This window comes from Anguilla anguilla, chromosome 15, assembly GCF_013347855.1.
Source record: "Anguilla anguilla isolate fAngAng1 chromosome 15, fAngAng1.pri, whole genome shotgun sequence".
NCBI classification, from domain to species: Eukaryota; Metazoa; Chordata; class Actinopteri; order Anguilliformes; family Anguillidae; genus Anguilla; species Anguilla anguilla.
Genome location: NC_049215.1, coordinates 5457401 through 5470000, shown reverse-complemented (window position 1 = coordinate 5470000; position 12600 = coordinate 5457401). Strand labels below are relative to the sequence as shown.

The window sequence follows — 12600 nt, the reverse complement described above, 5'->3', positions numbered from 1 at the left end:
ACCCTAGCTCCCCAGTGGTGGAACGAACTCCCCGTCCCTCTCCGAACCTCCCCCTCACTACCCATCTTCCGCCGTGGCCTGAAGACTCATCTCTTCAGACTATGCCTAGACTAACCACCACCATGCTGTATTAAAAAAAAAAATTAAAAAAAAAAAAAACCCTTTTTCCTGTCACTTGTTACATGTTGCCCCATCCCTGCACTTCTTGGTAATTTGTATTTGTCCTAATGCTGTAGCTTATTCTTCTGCCTAGTTGGCTTTGCAGATGTTAGACCAGAATAGTGTTCATTGTTCTCGGCTAGAAATAGCTGTACAAAATAAGTAATTGTACCTTACTGAACCCGTGTTCAGCAGTTGTCTACGATCATGAAAATGCACTTTTTTGTACGTCGCTTTGAATAAAAGCGTCTGCCAAATGAATGTAATGTAATGTAATGTCATCCCTTTTATCAATGAGCTACAGCTAAAACTCACGTGTATGGATATTTAAATGCTGAATGTTATTCGTTATTAAATATGAAACTACTAAAACAGAAACTGCTACAAGGCAGTGATCAGTTAATACAGGTAGTTGTGTTTTATCTGCTTCCTTTTGACCCGGGGGGGCAGGTTTGAGTCAATTTGAGGCACACATTTCATTTCATTTTTTCAAATATAGGATAAATTTTATTTTTGTACTTATACACAGCGGGGTATTTTGTTTGTGCTTCGCCCCCCATAGACACCGCTCACAGCTACATTTCAAACAGTGAATACTCATTATTTTGATGTTACATACAGCACGCTGTTAGCCTGGTGCAGTACAGACGTGAGGATCTGGTGTTTGGTGTACGATGACATGCTGGCCACACTTATTACCCTGTGCAGCAGCAGACAGGGCGCCCTCCGGTGGTGGGCGATGGGGTGCTGAGGACGGAAGCGCACGCGCAGGGTGAGCCGGCCGTTGCCAGGCAACGTGCCGCAGGGCGGGTCCACGGCGAAGACGCTGTGCCCCGCGGCGTCCACGTCGAACTGGAAGCGCGCCTCCGCGGCCGCTGAGTTGGCGATCTCCACGGCGCGCCACGCCTCCCCGCCCAGGGCCACGCAGCCAAAGTCCAGCACCGCAGCGCGCAATGACACCTCCGGGCCTGAGGAGGGCGCCAAAGGGAGAGACAGGGCTAAAACACGATAATGAACCGTAACGAAGAAATGACTGTCACACGTATTTCACGCATGACCAATAAAAACTGTCTAATTAACCCTGGGAAAGACGTGATGATGAAAACAGGCGATTCAGTCTGTCCAGGCTTGTCATTTTGCCTGCTTTCTAGCGAGAGGCACTACATTACCCAGTACTGAGAAATAAACACCGTATTTGGTCGTCGGCTGATGTCACCTGTGCTGTTGCCGTGGAGTTTGAGTAAGGCCTTGCTGGGCCCCCCGTGGCAGGTGAGGCACAGGTACTCCACGCTGCTGCAGTCGGGCGCCTGGGGGGAGAAGCACACGGCCACCTTCACCCGGCCCCCGGGGGCCAAACGGCCCTCCTGCTCCTCGCACACAAACGCGGAGCCCTCCAGCGGCACCCGCCCTACCCCCGCCAGCCTGAAGGAGGCGCTCACCTGCCGCAGAGAGAGAGAGAGAGAGAGAGAGGGAAGGAGGGAGGGAGAGAGGGAGAGAGGGAGGGAGGGAGGGAGTGGGGAGAGGGAGGGAGGGAGAGAGAGAGAGAGAGAGAGAGGGAGGGAGGGGGGAGGAAGAGAGAGAGAGGGAGAGAGAGAGAGGGAGAGAGGGAGGGAGGGAGGGAGGGAGGGAGTGGGGAGAGGGAGGGAGGGAGAGAGAGAGAGAGAGAGAGAGGGAGGGAGGGAGGGGGGAGGAAGAGAGAGGGAGGGAGGGAGGGGGGAGGAAGAGAGAGAGAGGGAGGGAGGGCGGAGGGAGAGAGAGAGAGGGAGGGAGGGAGAGAGAGAGAGAGAGAGAGATTATTTTTGTTAATGGCATCATCAGTGGAGTTCTTTTGGCATGCTAATTAAATTTGAATAAGAATCTGTGTCAGTGCGCTGAGTGGCCTGTCTCTCACAGAGGATGGGTTGAGGATGTGGAAGTGTCTCTTCAGGGATTGGCCGATAGGCACGCTGCCAAACTCCAGCACACTGTAGCCATCCTCCTGCTCCACGCCACACAGCTGCAAGTGGGGGTACTTGGCTGTGAATGAGGGGTACACACAGCTGTAAGTGGGGGTGCTTGGCTGTGAATGAGGGGTACACGCAGCAATAAGTGGGGTGCATTTCACCAAACTGACTCTTTAGCCGCATTTCCAACCAAAAGTACCCAGAACTTTTAGTCCCAGGAACTACTTTTCAAGGAACTAAAAGGTTCCTTCAGCCCATTGTTGTCTGCGTTTCCACCGGGGTCTAAAGTCCCGCGAAGATTAGGCAAATTAGCCCACTGACGTATGAAAAAGCGACGTTGTCGTCGGTCCATCTGTCCTATGATTTCTTCTGTAACCCCATACTACCACCGAAGTAGCCTACATTATTTTCTAATAACCGGGACAGCCCGGAGGGGTTTATTCCACTTATATACAACGGGTTACCAACAATGACTATATATGGTTACTTTTGTATTTGTTGATTTTTATCGATTTAATCACCTGGAATTGAAATATTCTTCTGCAGCCGTTTGGGCATATTTTACCTTTGTCGAGCAAAACTGTCGTTGGTAGTTGAACTTGGACCGTTGCAACAAATAGGATATAACAGGCCAATAGTCGGATTGTAACTGTTTTATGTATCAAACGTTTTGAGTCAATTACAATGGGCTAACAAAGAAAATCCGGAAGAAAATATTCAGCAACCGAATTAATCAGTTTGAATGTTTTGGTACGTAATATGCTGTCCCAGCACGAATGCTTAGCATTTTATAAAACGAATACTAAAGCAAGAAAAGAACAGTAGAGCACACGTTATAATTCCAAGACGTAAAACATACAAGTTTGATTTGAAGTTATTATGAAAATAAATCAGTTTGCGGCTGCATATTTTTAAACATGGCGGTTGAAATAAAATGCTGCAAGTAGTCGACCAATCAGAAATTTTCAGCGCTTGCGCCCCACCCCAAAGGTTCCGGTACTTTTGGAAAGTACTACCCCCCGAGCAGGAACTTTTTTGGGCACTGTGTTCCTCAAAAGGTTCCTAGTTCCGGGGTAAAGTTCCTGCGGTGGAAATGCGGCTTTTCAGTTACTCCTGGAAATGGTGGGCAGCTTGCCTGTATGTCTGAATCTGATATGAGATACAGAATGGGGGAGAGAGAGACGCTCACCCAGGCCCTGTAAGAGAACACTGCACCGGCTCTCCCCCTGCTCTCCAAACACGCAGGCTGCTTCCTCCTGGTACACCAGCGCCCCCTGTGGTCTGAACAGCACTGTCATATGACACTCCTCCCCCGGGCCCAGGACACCGCTCTCCGGAGACAGCTGGAATGGATCGCTCACCTCCCACAGGAAGTGCGTCTGCAGCTTACTGACAGAGACAGGAAGTGTGTCTGCAGTTACTGACAGAGACAGAAAGTGTGTCAGCAGCTTACTGACAGAGACAGAAAGTGTGTCTGCAGTTACTGACAGAAACAGGCAGTGTGTCTGTAGTTACTGACAGAGACAGGTGTGTTTGCAGTTTACTGAGACAGACAGCACCTGCAACTTACTGACAGAGACATAAAAGATATCAGAGAGAGGACAAGATGGAGCAGGACATTTGGAAACAGGATGTGCAGAAAGGCCAAAATGTTTGCAGAAACACAAATGTCTTTTCCGAACATTTGGAACAAAATAGAAGAACGTTTGATGATTCAGCCTGTCTAGGCTTGTCATTTTGCCTGCTTTCTAAGGAGAGGCACTGTATCATCCAGTACTGTGATACGCCAGGCCTGAAACACTGCAAGCTGCTCCTGGGGTCTCTCCTTCTACTACATGCCCAGGTAAACTAATGCAGACAAGGCATGAATGAAGCACAATCAGATATATACCAAGAGACAGGAAACCCTTCATCTCATTGCAACAAGTCAGCAAGGCATTATCCCTTACAGCTCAAGACACCCCCATACCTCGCCCCCGTCCCAGCTGTGCAGGCCCTACCTGGCGTTGCGAAGCAAGAAGGAGGCTTGGGAGCTGTCTAGGACCCCACAGGGGGGCAGCAGCACCGATTCGGGGGCCAGCAGGGCATGGCGCGGGACGGTGGCACGCAGGGACACCTGAAAGGTCCCCATGCTACTGCGGAACTCGATGCTGTCCGAATATTCACGCTGCGTGGAGAGAACGCACACACTGTGAGTGAGTACCCAAAGACCCTTCCGTGCTTCATATGCACAGGGGCAAAATCCAGGTTCAGAAAGTAAAAGTCCTCCCCAGTATCCCAGTACATGGATTTGGAGGTAAGGCTGTATTAAGGTTATTAAACACAGGTGAAGCTGAATTAATGATGCAGGCGCAGGTAAGGCTGTATTAAGGTTATTAAACACAGGTGAAGCTGAATTAATGATGCCAGCGCAGGTAAGGCTGTATTAAGGTTATTAAACACAAGTGAAGCTGTATTACTGATGCAGGCACAGGTAAGGCTGTATTAAGGTTATTAAACACAGGTGAAGCTGTATTTACTGATGCAGGCACAGGTAAGGCTGTATTAAGGTTATTAAACACAGGTGAAGCTGAATGAATGATGCAGGCACAGGTAAGGCTGTATTAAGGTTATTAAACACAGGTAAGGCTTTATTAAGGTTATTAAACACAGGTAAGGCTGTATTAAGGTTATTAAACACAGGTGAAGCTGTATTAAGGTTATTAAACACAGGTAAGGCTGTATTAAGGTTATTAAACACAGGTGAAGCTGTATTAAGGTTATTAAACACAGGTAAGGCTGTATTAAAGTTATTAAACACAGGTAAGGCTGTATTAAGGTTATTAAACACAGGTAAGGCTGTATTAAGGTTATTAAACACAGGTGAAGCTGTATTAAGGTTATTAAACACAGGTAAGGCTGTATTAAGGTTATTAAACACAGGTAAGGCTGTATTAAGGTTATTAAACACAGGTGAAGCTGTATTAATGATGCAGGCGCAGGTAAGGCTGCGCTTTTGGGGGCGTTACCCTCTCCAGCGGGCGGAAGGTGACAGGCAGGGTGGAGGTCGTGCCGGGGCTCAGAGAGATGGTGTGAGGGAACGGCGTGGAGAAGACCCGTGAGACAGGGGGCCTGGGGAGCCACACACACACACACCAATCAACACGAAATCATCATAAATCACAACAGCTACACACGCTGGGCCCCGCCCTGTGCAGCTCCACGCTGCTGCAAAGGGACGAGAGCGTCGGTCACAGAGCGTGGGCGGGTCTGCTCACCTGGGCGGGACTCACCTGAAGCTGAGCTTCTGCAGTTTCCCATGCACGTTCTTCAGCTGCAGGCTCTTGGTGTACTCCCGGCCCAGCTCCCAGCTGTCCCACACAAGCTCCGCCCACGTCTCCACCCCCAGGTAACGGGTGCGCTTGGACGTGCCCGCCCTCTGCAGCTGCCCCGACCTCCTGGACACCGCCCCCTGCGGGACAGACATGCAGCACTGAGACCCCTGCTTCACTGCCACGGACCACAGAGAGACACTAGCACACCGGCCAGAATAGCCACGAGACCATTACAATCATGCAGTGACCATGCACGGCCACCAGAGGGAGCACTCAGATCAGTTCAAAGCCGGACCAGCCAGTGGACATGATCAAGTCTATCTCTCTGTCAAGCTGCAGGTGCTGCTGAAGAGCGTAGCTGCATGGGAGGAAGCAGCGTGGGACAGGCAGCTCTCAGCAGGCTGTACGGCCCTCGCCCTGGGACTGTGTCCTCTGACACCCTCCAGCAAACACCACCACACACAAGCCAGAGTCTGGTTTCCACAAGAAACCTATCAAATTCCGATTTTATTTTATCCACAGCACCATCTGCAACAGCCACTGAGTGATGAATACTGCAGTATAAAAGTACGATACACACCTGTGCAGACCTGGCCTGGCCACTGTCTTATGGTCCTTATTTCTCCCCCATGCAAAATCCTATTCAACTCAGACATCTTATCCTTTCAATCTCTACTTAAATGTTTTTAAATGTTTTAATGTTTTGTAACATTTAAATATTGCAAGCAAATATTTGATGCCATCTGTCATGTACCGTATAACACACTGAACATTTCCTAATATATACCATATCCATATTCAAAACAAAATTAGACTAGGGAATAACATTTGGCATTGTCATTTCATTTTTTCACAAACATGAATCAGAAAGTGACTATATATTATAAATTCTTTTTCCAATTAGAATTCCCTGAAATAATGTTAATGCAGGAAAAGTGTTTGCATACATTAAGCACGCTGCAGCATATTAAACAGATTTTTTTCCTCAGACAAATAGAGCATTCTGTTATTGGCGAAAGAAGTCAGTTCCATCTGTTTTATTAGGTATCGCGCTGAGACGTACATTCTGGTACCATGGCAACCCTAATAGTGGCCACAGTGTTAGCACCCCTGAGAGCACTACCTGTCCATGCTTGGTGCAGTGTGACCTCTGGAGGAGGTCAGAGGTCAAGGGATTCACTGGATTCTCTGCCAACATCACACCTTTGGACAGACAGACAGACAGACAGGACCAGGTTATATGTACTAGTGCAGCAGAGAAGGGACAAACTCACCTTTCCACACAGTGATCTACAAAGTTCAGAGAAGTTCAACAAAGACCCTAACCCTTATCTGACACCTTAATTTGGGTTCATCTGTGACAATATTTACACCCTGATATTGGGTTTTGTTTTGAACCTGTGTTTAATTAAACTGTATTTGTGTCCATAGTGGTTTTGGCTGTGTAGGTACACATGTAGGCCTACGCATACCAATCATTTTCACCGCCTATGCTAAACATAATCCAGCATTCAAATAGTTACTGCATTTAATAAAGTGTATTACCAAAACTGCGCTTTCTTTCTTGCGTTTGTACAGCGGTTAAAGTCGGACAGATGCAAATTTATGGCCCACGTCCCTCATTCCTTTACCTTCCCATTAACTTAAGTGACACGACAAGGAAGGGAGAAATCCCAACCAATAAGGGTGATTACTTAAAAAGATCACACAATCTGTTCATATTTCCGTAATGAGGCTGACATTCTTCTGATTGATTAAACTACAAGGTGTAAATATTTTACAGGGTCGCGTCGCTTAAGTTATTGTTCTTGATTTATAATCTGACAAATTGAAATATTCATATTTATTTATTTAACTATGAAATGAGGCTTTCTGGTAACCATTTAGAGCGGAGAAGTCGTTCGGGTCATATTGACCGTGCAGGGTGACTTTAATAATATACAGCCGCCATAATAGGCAGTGGAACATATTTTCTATATTACACACACACACACACTCACACTAGTATTGGATCTTTGCGTTATTGGTTTAAATAAGTGCTACGCGTCAGCAGTTCCGTCAAATCAACATCAATTCCACTGGGGTTTAAACGTGAAGTGTAACATTTGCCGGGAAATTACCGCCGCGGCGTTAGGGTTAATCTCAAATGCTGTTTTTGGATCTTACTGTCCTTGGAGCATCATTAATATAACTGAGAATTAAAATAATTTATTTATGCTGTTCTGATATAGGAGTCATTAAATTAAGGGAGAGCCTCACCTAGGCTATAGGTCTTGAACCAAAAAACCATCACGTCGCAAATACAGTTTTCAGACAAGGTTACCCTAGACCGCTGTAGGCATAAACTACATGTTAAACATACAATTTAAATCTTCGAATAGGACCAAAAGCACGGTGAGTCAGCAAGCTGAGTCGTCTACTCAAATAACCAAATAATGTCTCTCACTAGGCCTACATATGTTGATATGATCATTTTATGAAGAGGCGGTGTTTGTTAATTAATACCATTATGAATTAAATAAACAGAAATGATAAAAACAGAAATAAAATATGATCATAAGTTAATGTTTACGTTATGACATGCGTCGTGTTTAGATTTAGGGAGAAATAACGTCAAGCCATAGTAGGCTATGTTATTTCAAGGACATAGAGAGCTGGCTAGGATAACGAACTAAAAAGCGAGCTTTCCTATTTTTAGTTAAATTAACGTTAACGTCAGCTGTTATGCATTACCTTGCTAAAAATATCGGCACCTAAATACAGGCTACCTGTTAGCGAGGAGGTGGCCGATGACAGGTAATGACTGACAGCAGGTAGTAGCCTATAACATTAACATTTAGCCTAAACCAGAAATAATAAGACATACTTCCAATGGCATTTGCGAAGTAGCAAGCTTTTAACAGGACATTTTAACAGTTACTAAAATAAAAAACGATAATATATAACGTTACACCTTGACGATGGCACGTACATATATGATTAACGTTGCTCGCCATGGTGTCTGTTTATCATGTGAAATTATACGTTTAAGCTGCTTTGACTAAGAGCGTCTGGCAAGTGAGTAAATTGCGAATTGTAATTGTAACATAGCTGCTACCCACCTTTCCGCTTACCCCAAGCTAAAGTTACATAGTCGGCACCTTTTTCCATTTAACTAGCTGCATAGCTATTATCTGAAAAATACAAACTTAAACTGTTTAGGTATAAAAAGTTTTTAAAACTCAATGCATTTTCGAACCGTATGACTATTTTTAGAATGTCAAAAGAACAAACCATTCGATATAAACTTCGGACTTCCGAAGCATGCCTCGGTTTCCACAGCAGTGTAGAATTGTTTCTCGGGCATATCCATAGCAACCACGGCAGCCGCACTTGGACATATAGCACGAGGTCGGCACGATCTACGATCTGTCAGTGTAGGCTTTCTTACATTTGTGAAGTAGCCTACGCTCATAGATTGGCACGAAATTTTTAAGTGTTTTCTTTTAAACATACTTCAGGAATATGTTTTATTTAGTAAGAATTATTGGAATAGCCTTTATCGGATAGGGATAAAACATTATGGCTCCTAAGCTTGGATCAATAAATAATGTGCTAGCTGGACAGCTCAGTGGGGGGGTTCGGAGTTCCGAGCGACATTTTCTAAATCGACCCAGAGTGGGTGCAAACGCTTTCTAAATTGTGTTTTCCATCAAACAAGGCGGTTGGTGCTATGGTAGTCCCGAGCTTTATACCAGATTGAAAAGCTCCCGGATCTCACGAATGATCTCACAAATCTGAAGTGAGTCCTCAGAAATTCATTTAACACAGGAATTCCAGTGTACTCCCTGATTGTATTCAAGCCGTTCATGGAATATCAAAGATAAAAAGTTGGATGCCAGAGAACTGCAGTGAGATAACTTAGATTAACCAATCACATTTATCAATCTTAATTAACGTAATTACAAACAAATCCCAACCCTAGATTATCCTTATAGTGCTTACCAATAAGTACAATATCTATTCCATCACTAGCAGCCAGTCAAACCGCTCCTTCCCATAAACACACACATGCATGCAGAGATGCACGCACCCTCGTTCTTAGTCTGTCCTCTGGTTCACCTTCCATTTCTCCCCTCCCCTCTGGTTTACTGTAATTACCATTATTCAGTGGGGAGGTTCACCACGGCCGCTGTGTGCAAGCCTCCGCTGTCATATAAAAAAATGCTGAGGTGAGGGATCTTAGGGGCGCAGTTTCAGGAGTGGTCAAACAGCTGTGCACTCCCTGCTTTGGACAAACAGCTGTGTACTCCCTGCTTTGGACAAACAGCTGTGTACTCCCTGCTTTGGACAAACAGCTGTGCACTCTCTGCTCTGGACAAACAGCTATGCACTCTCTGCTTTGGACAAACAGCAGTGCACTCTCTGCTTTGGACAAACAGCTGTGCACTCTCTGCTTTGTACAAACAGCTGTGCGCTCTCTGCTTTGTACAAACAGCTGCGCACTCTGCTTTGGACAAACAGCTGTGCACTCTCTGCTCTGGACAAACAGCTATGCACTCTCTGCTCTGGACAAACAGCTATGCACTCTCTGCTTTGGACAAACAGCAGTGCACTCTCTGCTCTGGACAAACAGCTGTGCACTCTCTGCTCTGGACAAACAGCTGTGCGCTCTTTGCTTTGTACAAACAGCTGTGCACTCTCTGCTTTGGACAAACAGCTGTGCACTCTCTGCTTTGGACAAACAGCAGTGCACTCTCTGCTTTGTACAAACAGCTGTGCGCTCTTTGCTTTGTACAAACAGCTGTACACTCTCTGCTTTGGACAAACAGCTGTGCGCTCTCTGCTTTTGACAAACAGCTGTGTATTCTTTGCTTTGTACAAAGACCTGTGCAGTCTCTGCATTACACAAACATTAGTGGTGTCTTCAGTGGACAAGACAATGGAGTATTTGTCTGCAGCAACAGGGATGGTACAGTTGTGTAGTGCACTGTACAATGCACTTACCTTTAAAAATAAATAAATAAAATAGGTGGCCTATCATCATAATCCCTTTCTTCACTGTTAATTTACCACTCATTACATCTCCTCCCGTCTCTGCCTCTGGTTTCCCCTGGCCAGCAATGAAAATCGAGACCTCCATCAGCTTTCATGAGACAGCGCAGCTAAGGATCCGCTAGTTAAAAATACATTTAATCACTATATAAACACGTACCCGGCTCCGCGCGGGAGTTACGCCGCGTCTCCTTCCCTCCTCATATTTAATCAGTGCCCTCACGCTGCCTCCCAGTAAACTTCCCCTTCTGGTCGCGCCGATCATTTAGGCCTTTTTTTTTTGCGCAAATTAAATGGGCTCAGTGACATCACTATCAGGAACGGATTGTTTTATTTCCCATTCATTAACTTAATTATTTGCCCATCAGTAAAACTGCCTTAATAATTCATATTTGAAAGCCCGCACGGTCGTAAATAAGGAGGGCCCGCTCGGTTATTATGTATGCACAGCCGATTCACCTTCCCTCACGCTTTAATCTGTGTCTTTGTCCACAGGAGGGAGGGCGAAAACAGAGAGACAGAGGCTGACAGAAACCAAAGGAAAAGATGCAGCTTTAAATATTCTTTCCATTAGAATGTATTGTCAATGTACACATATATTTGCATTGAGAGTTGAACCATGTCTCTAACAGATTTCATAATACCATCAGTTATTGCTGAAATGTTCACTGTACATATAAAATACTTTTGCAGTTATCCAGCAGAAGACATGCAACAGACACACACATGGTCTTCATCCCGTTCGTAACGCTATGGTGATCCTCACTGCCTTCGCTCTCAGGGCAACTGAACTTCATTTCAACAAAGAATCTCAGCATAGACCTGTCGAAGCCTGTAATCGTGTGAATCACCTGCATGTTTTGGTGGCTTTACCCTGGCATCGCACTGTCGCCACTGTGGATTTAAGCTTTCAGTGATTCCCACCCGCGCTGGATATCACTACACCTGATCGACAACTTGCTGTTCTTTGTCTTTGTCAGTGCCAGAGAGCCAGAAAGTCCCAGTCACGAGAGCATTTTTAAAAGAACTTATCCACATGAACAGCTTTTTATTTTAGCAGCTATAGCAGTTATGTTCCTGTAATTTTCTCGAAGCAAACAGCTGAATCAAACTTGTTTCCGTTTATTTCTCCTGGACAGGAGAATGAAACTGTTGCTAAAAGTGGCGCTGTTGCACCAGTAGGGGGCAGTATTTCCTCTCATCTATAAACCAATGTCCCAGTACGGCATTGAGGAGGACACTCTGCTGTATGAAATCTAGTCATTTGTTAAGAGTTGAAATCCAAACTTTATGATGTCATTTGAGGTCCCACTGTACTTACCCCTATCCCAATCTTCCCATCTAGCCAACCCCTGTTCAAATTTAGTGTCCTGCCTCAGAATGACTGCTGTGCATCTCCCAGGTGTTAACTATACACCCCCCCCTCCCCAAATCTTATATCTGGGGTTTTACTTAAAATACCATCACACAGGTCAACATGTTGTGATGATAATTATAAGGCATTTGCATCGTCACATCACTGCTATGGCAAAATCACACCATTGTGCATGATATCACATGCTATGCGTAGCCAGTATATGTTATTTAATATGCACATGTGAGTGAGAAATATAAATGAAGGATTACCTGCCAGGCAGTCTAACTCACCTGCATCTGTATTCTGCCGAACCTCTTCCTGCCATACCAACTCAGGACAGGATGGGGGTCTTCTCCTGTAAACTGTTTGAAGCATTGTAGGTCATTATTCCTTTTATTTTTTGGGGGTGAGTGAGACGGACAGTAGATGGGACTGGTTCAATGGCGGGGGGGCGAAGCGGCAGAGGTGTGGATGCCCATGCAAGGCTGGGTCGGGATGGGGGGGGACAGGGCCAGGAGCCTGGGCTGTGGAGAGATCAGGTGTCAGTCAGTTAAGAGACATTCTTCTCCCTAGAACAAACGAAGGCAGTGCTAAAGTGCATTATGGGATATGAACCCAGAATCCCGTGACTCATTGACCCGTTCCACAGCTGGCGTCACAATAAGCACAGATTCTGACTACACACCACAGGTTCTCCGTCATGGATATCAAATCACTGGACACATCAATATCCTTTACTCCAGTACTGTTACTGCAAAAGACTGCTGGGTTCAGTCACCAAACTGAAGGGCTG

At 45.7% G+C, this 12600-nt stretch overlaps 1 protein-coding gene across 4 annotated transcripts in view; it reads right to left on the bottom strand.

Annotated features, from left to right (window-relative positions):
- cfap65 (cilia and flagella associated protein 65) overlaps window positions 1-8757 on the bottom strand; it is a 30858-nt gene extending 22101 nt beyond the window's left edge. For 3 of the 4 annotated variants that reach the window (XM_035392605.1, XM_035392607.1, XM_035392608.1), the window contains exons 1-10: window positions 8690-8757; window positions 8518-8589; window positions 6540-6619; window positions 5375-5553; window positions 5111-5213; window positions 4103-4269; window positions 3292-3491; window positions 2051-2175; window positions 1376-1598; window positions 859-1127 (exon numbers count right to left, since the gene is read on the bottom strand). In XM_035392605.1, the coding sequence (XP_035248496.1) occupies window positions 859-1127; window positions 1376-1598; window positions 2051-2175; window positions 3292-3491; window positions 4103-4269; window positions 5111-5213; window positions 5375-5553; window positions 6540-6619; window positions 8518-8566 (1395 nt within the window). In that variant the 5' untranslated portion in view covers window positions 8567-8589; window positions 8690-8757. The remainder of the gene's footprint in view (window positions 1-858; window positions 1128-1375; window positions 1599-2050; window positions 2176-3291; window positions 3492-4102; window positions 4270-5110; window positions 5214-5374; window positions 5554-6539; window positions 6620-8517; window positions 8590-8689) is intronic. The other variant, XM_035392606.1, reaches the window with a different exon arrangement.
- Window positions 8758-12600: the final 3843 nt, after the last annotated feature.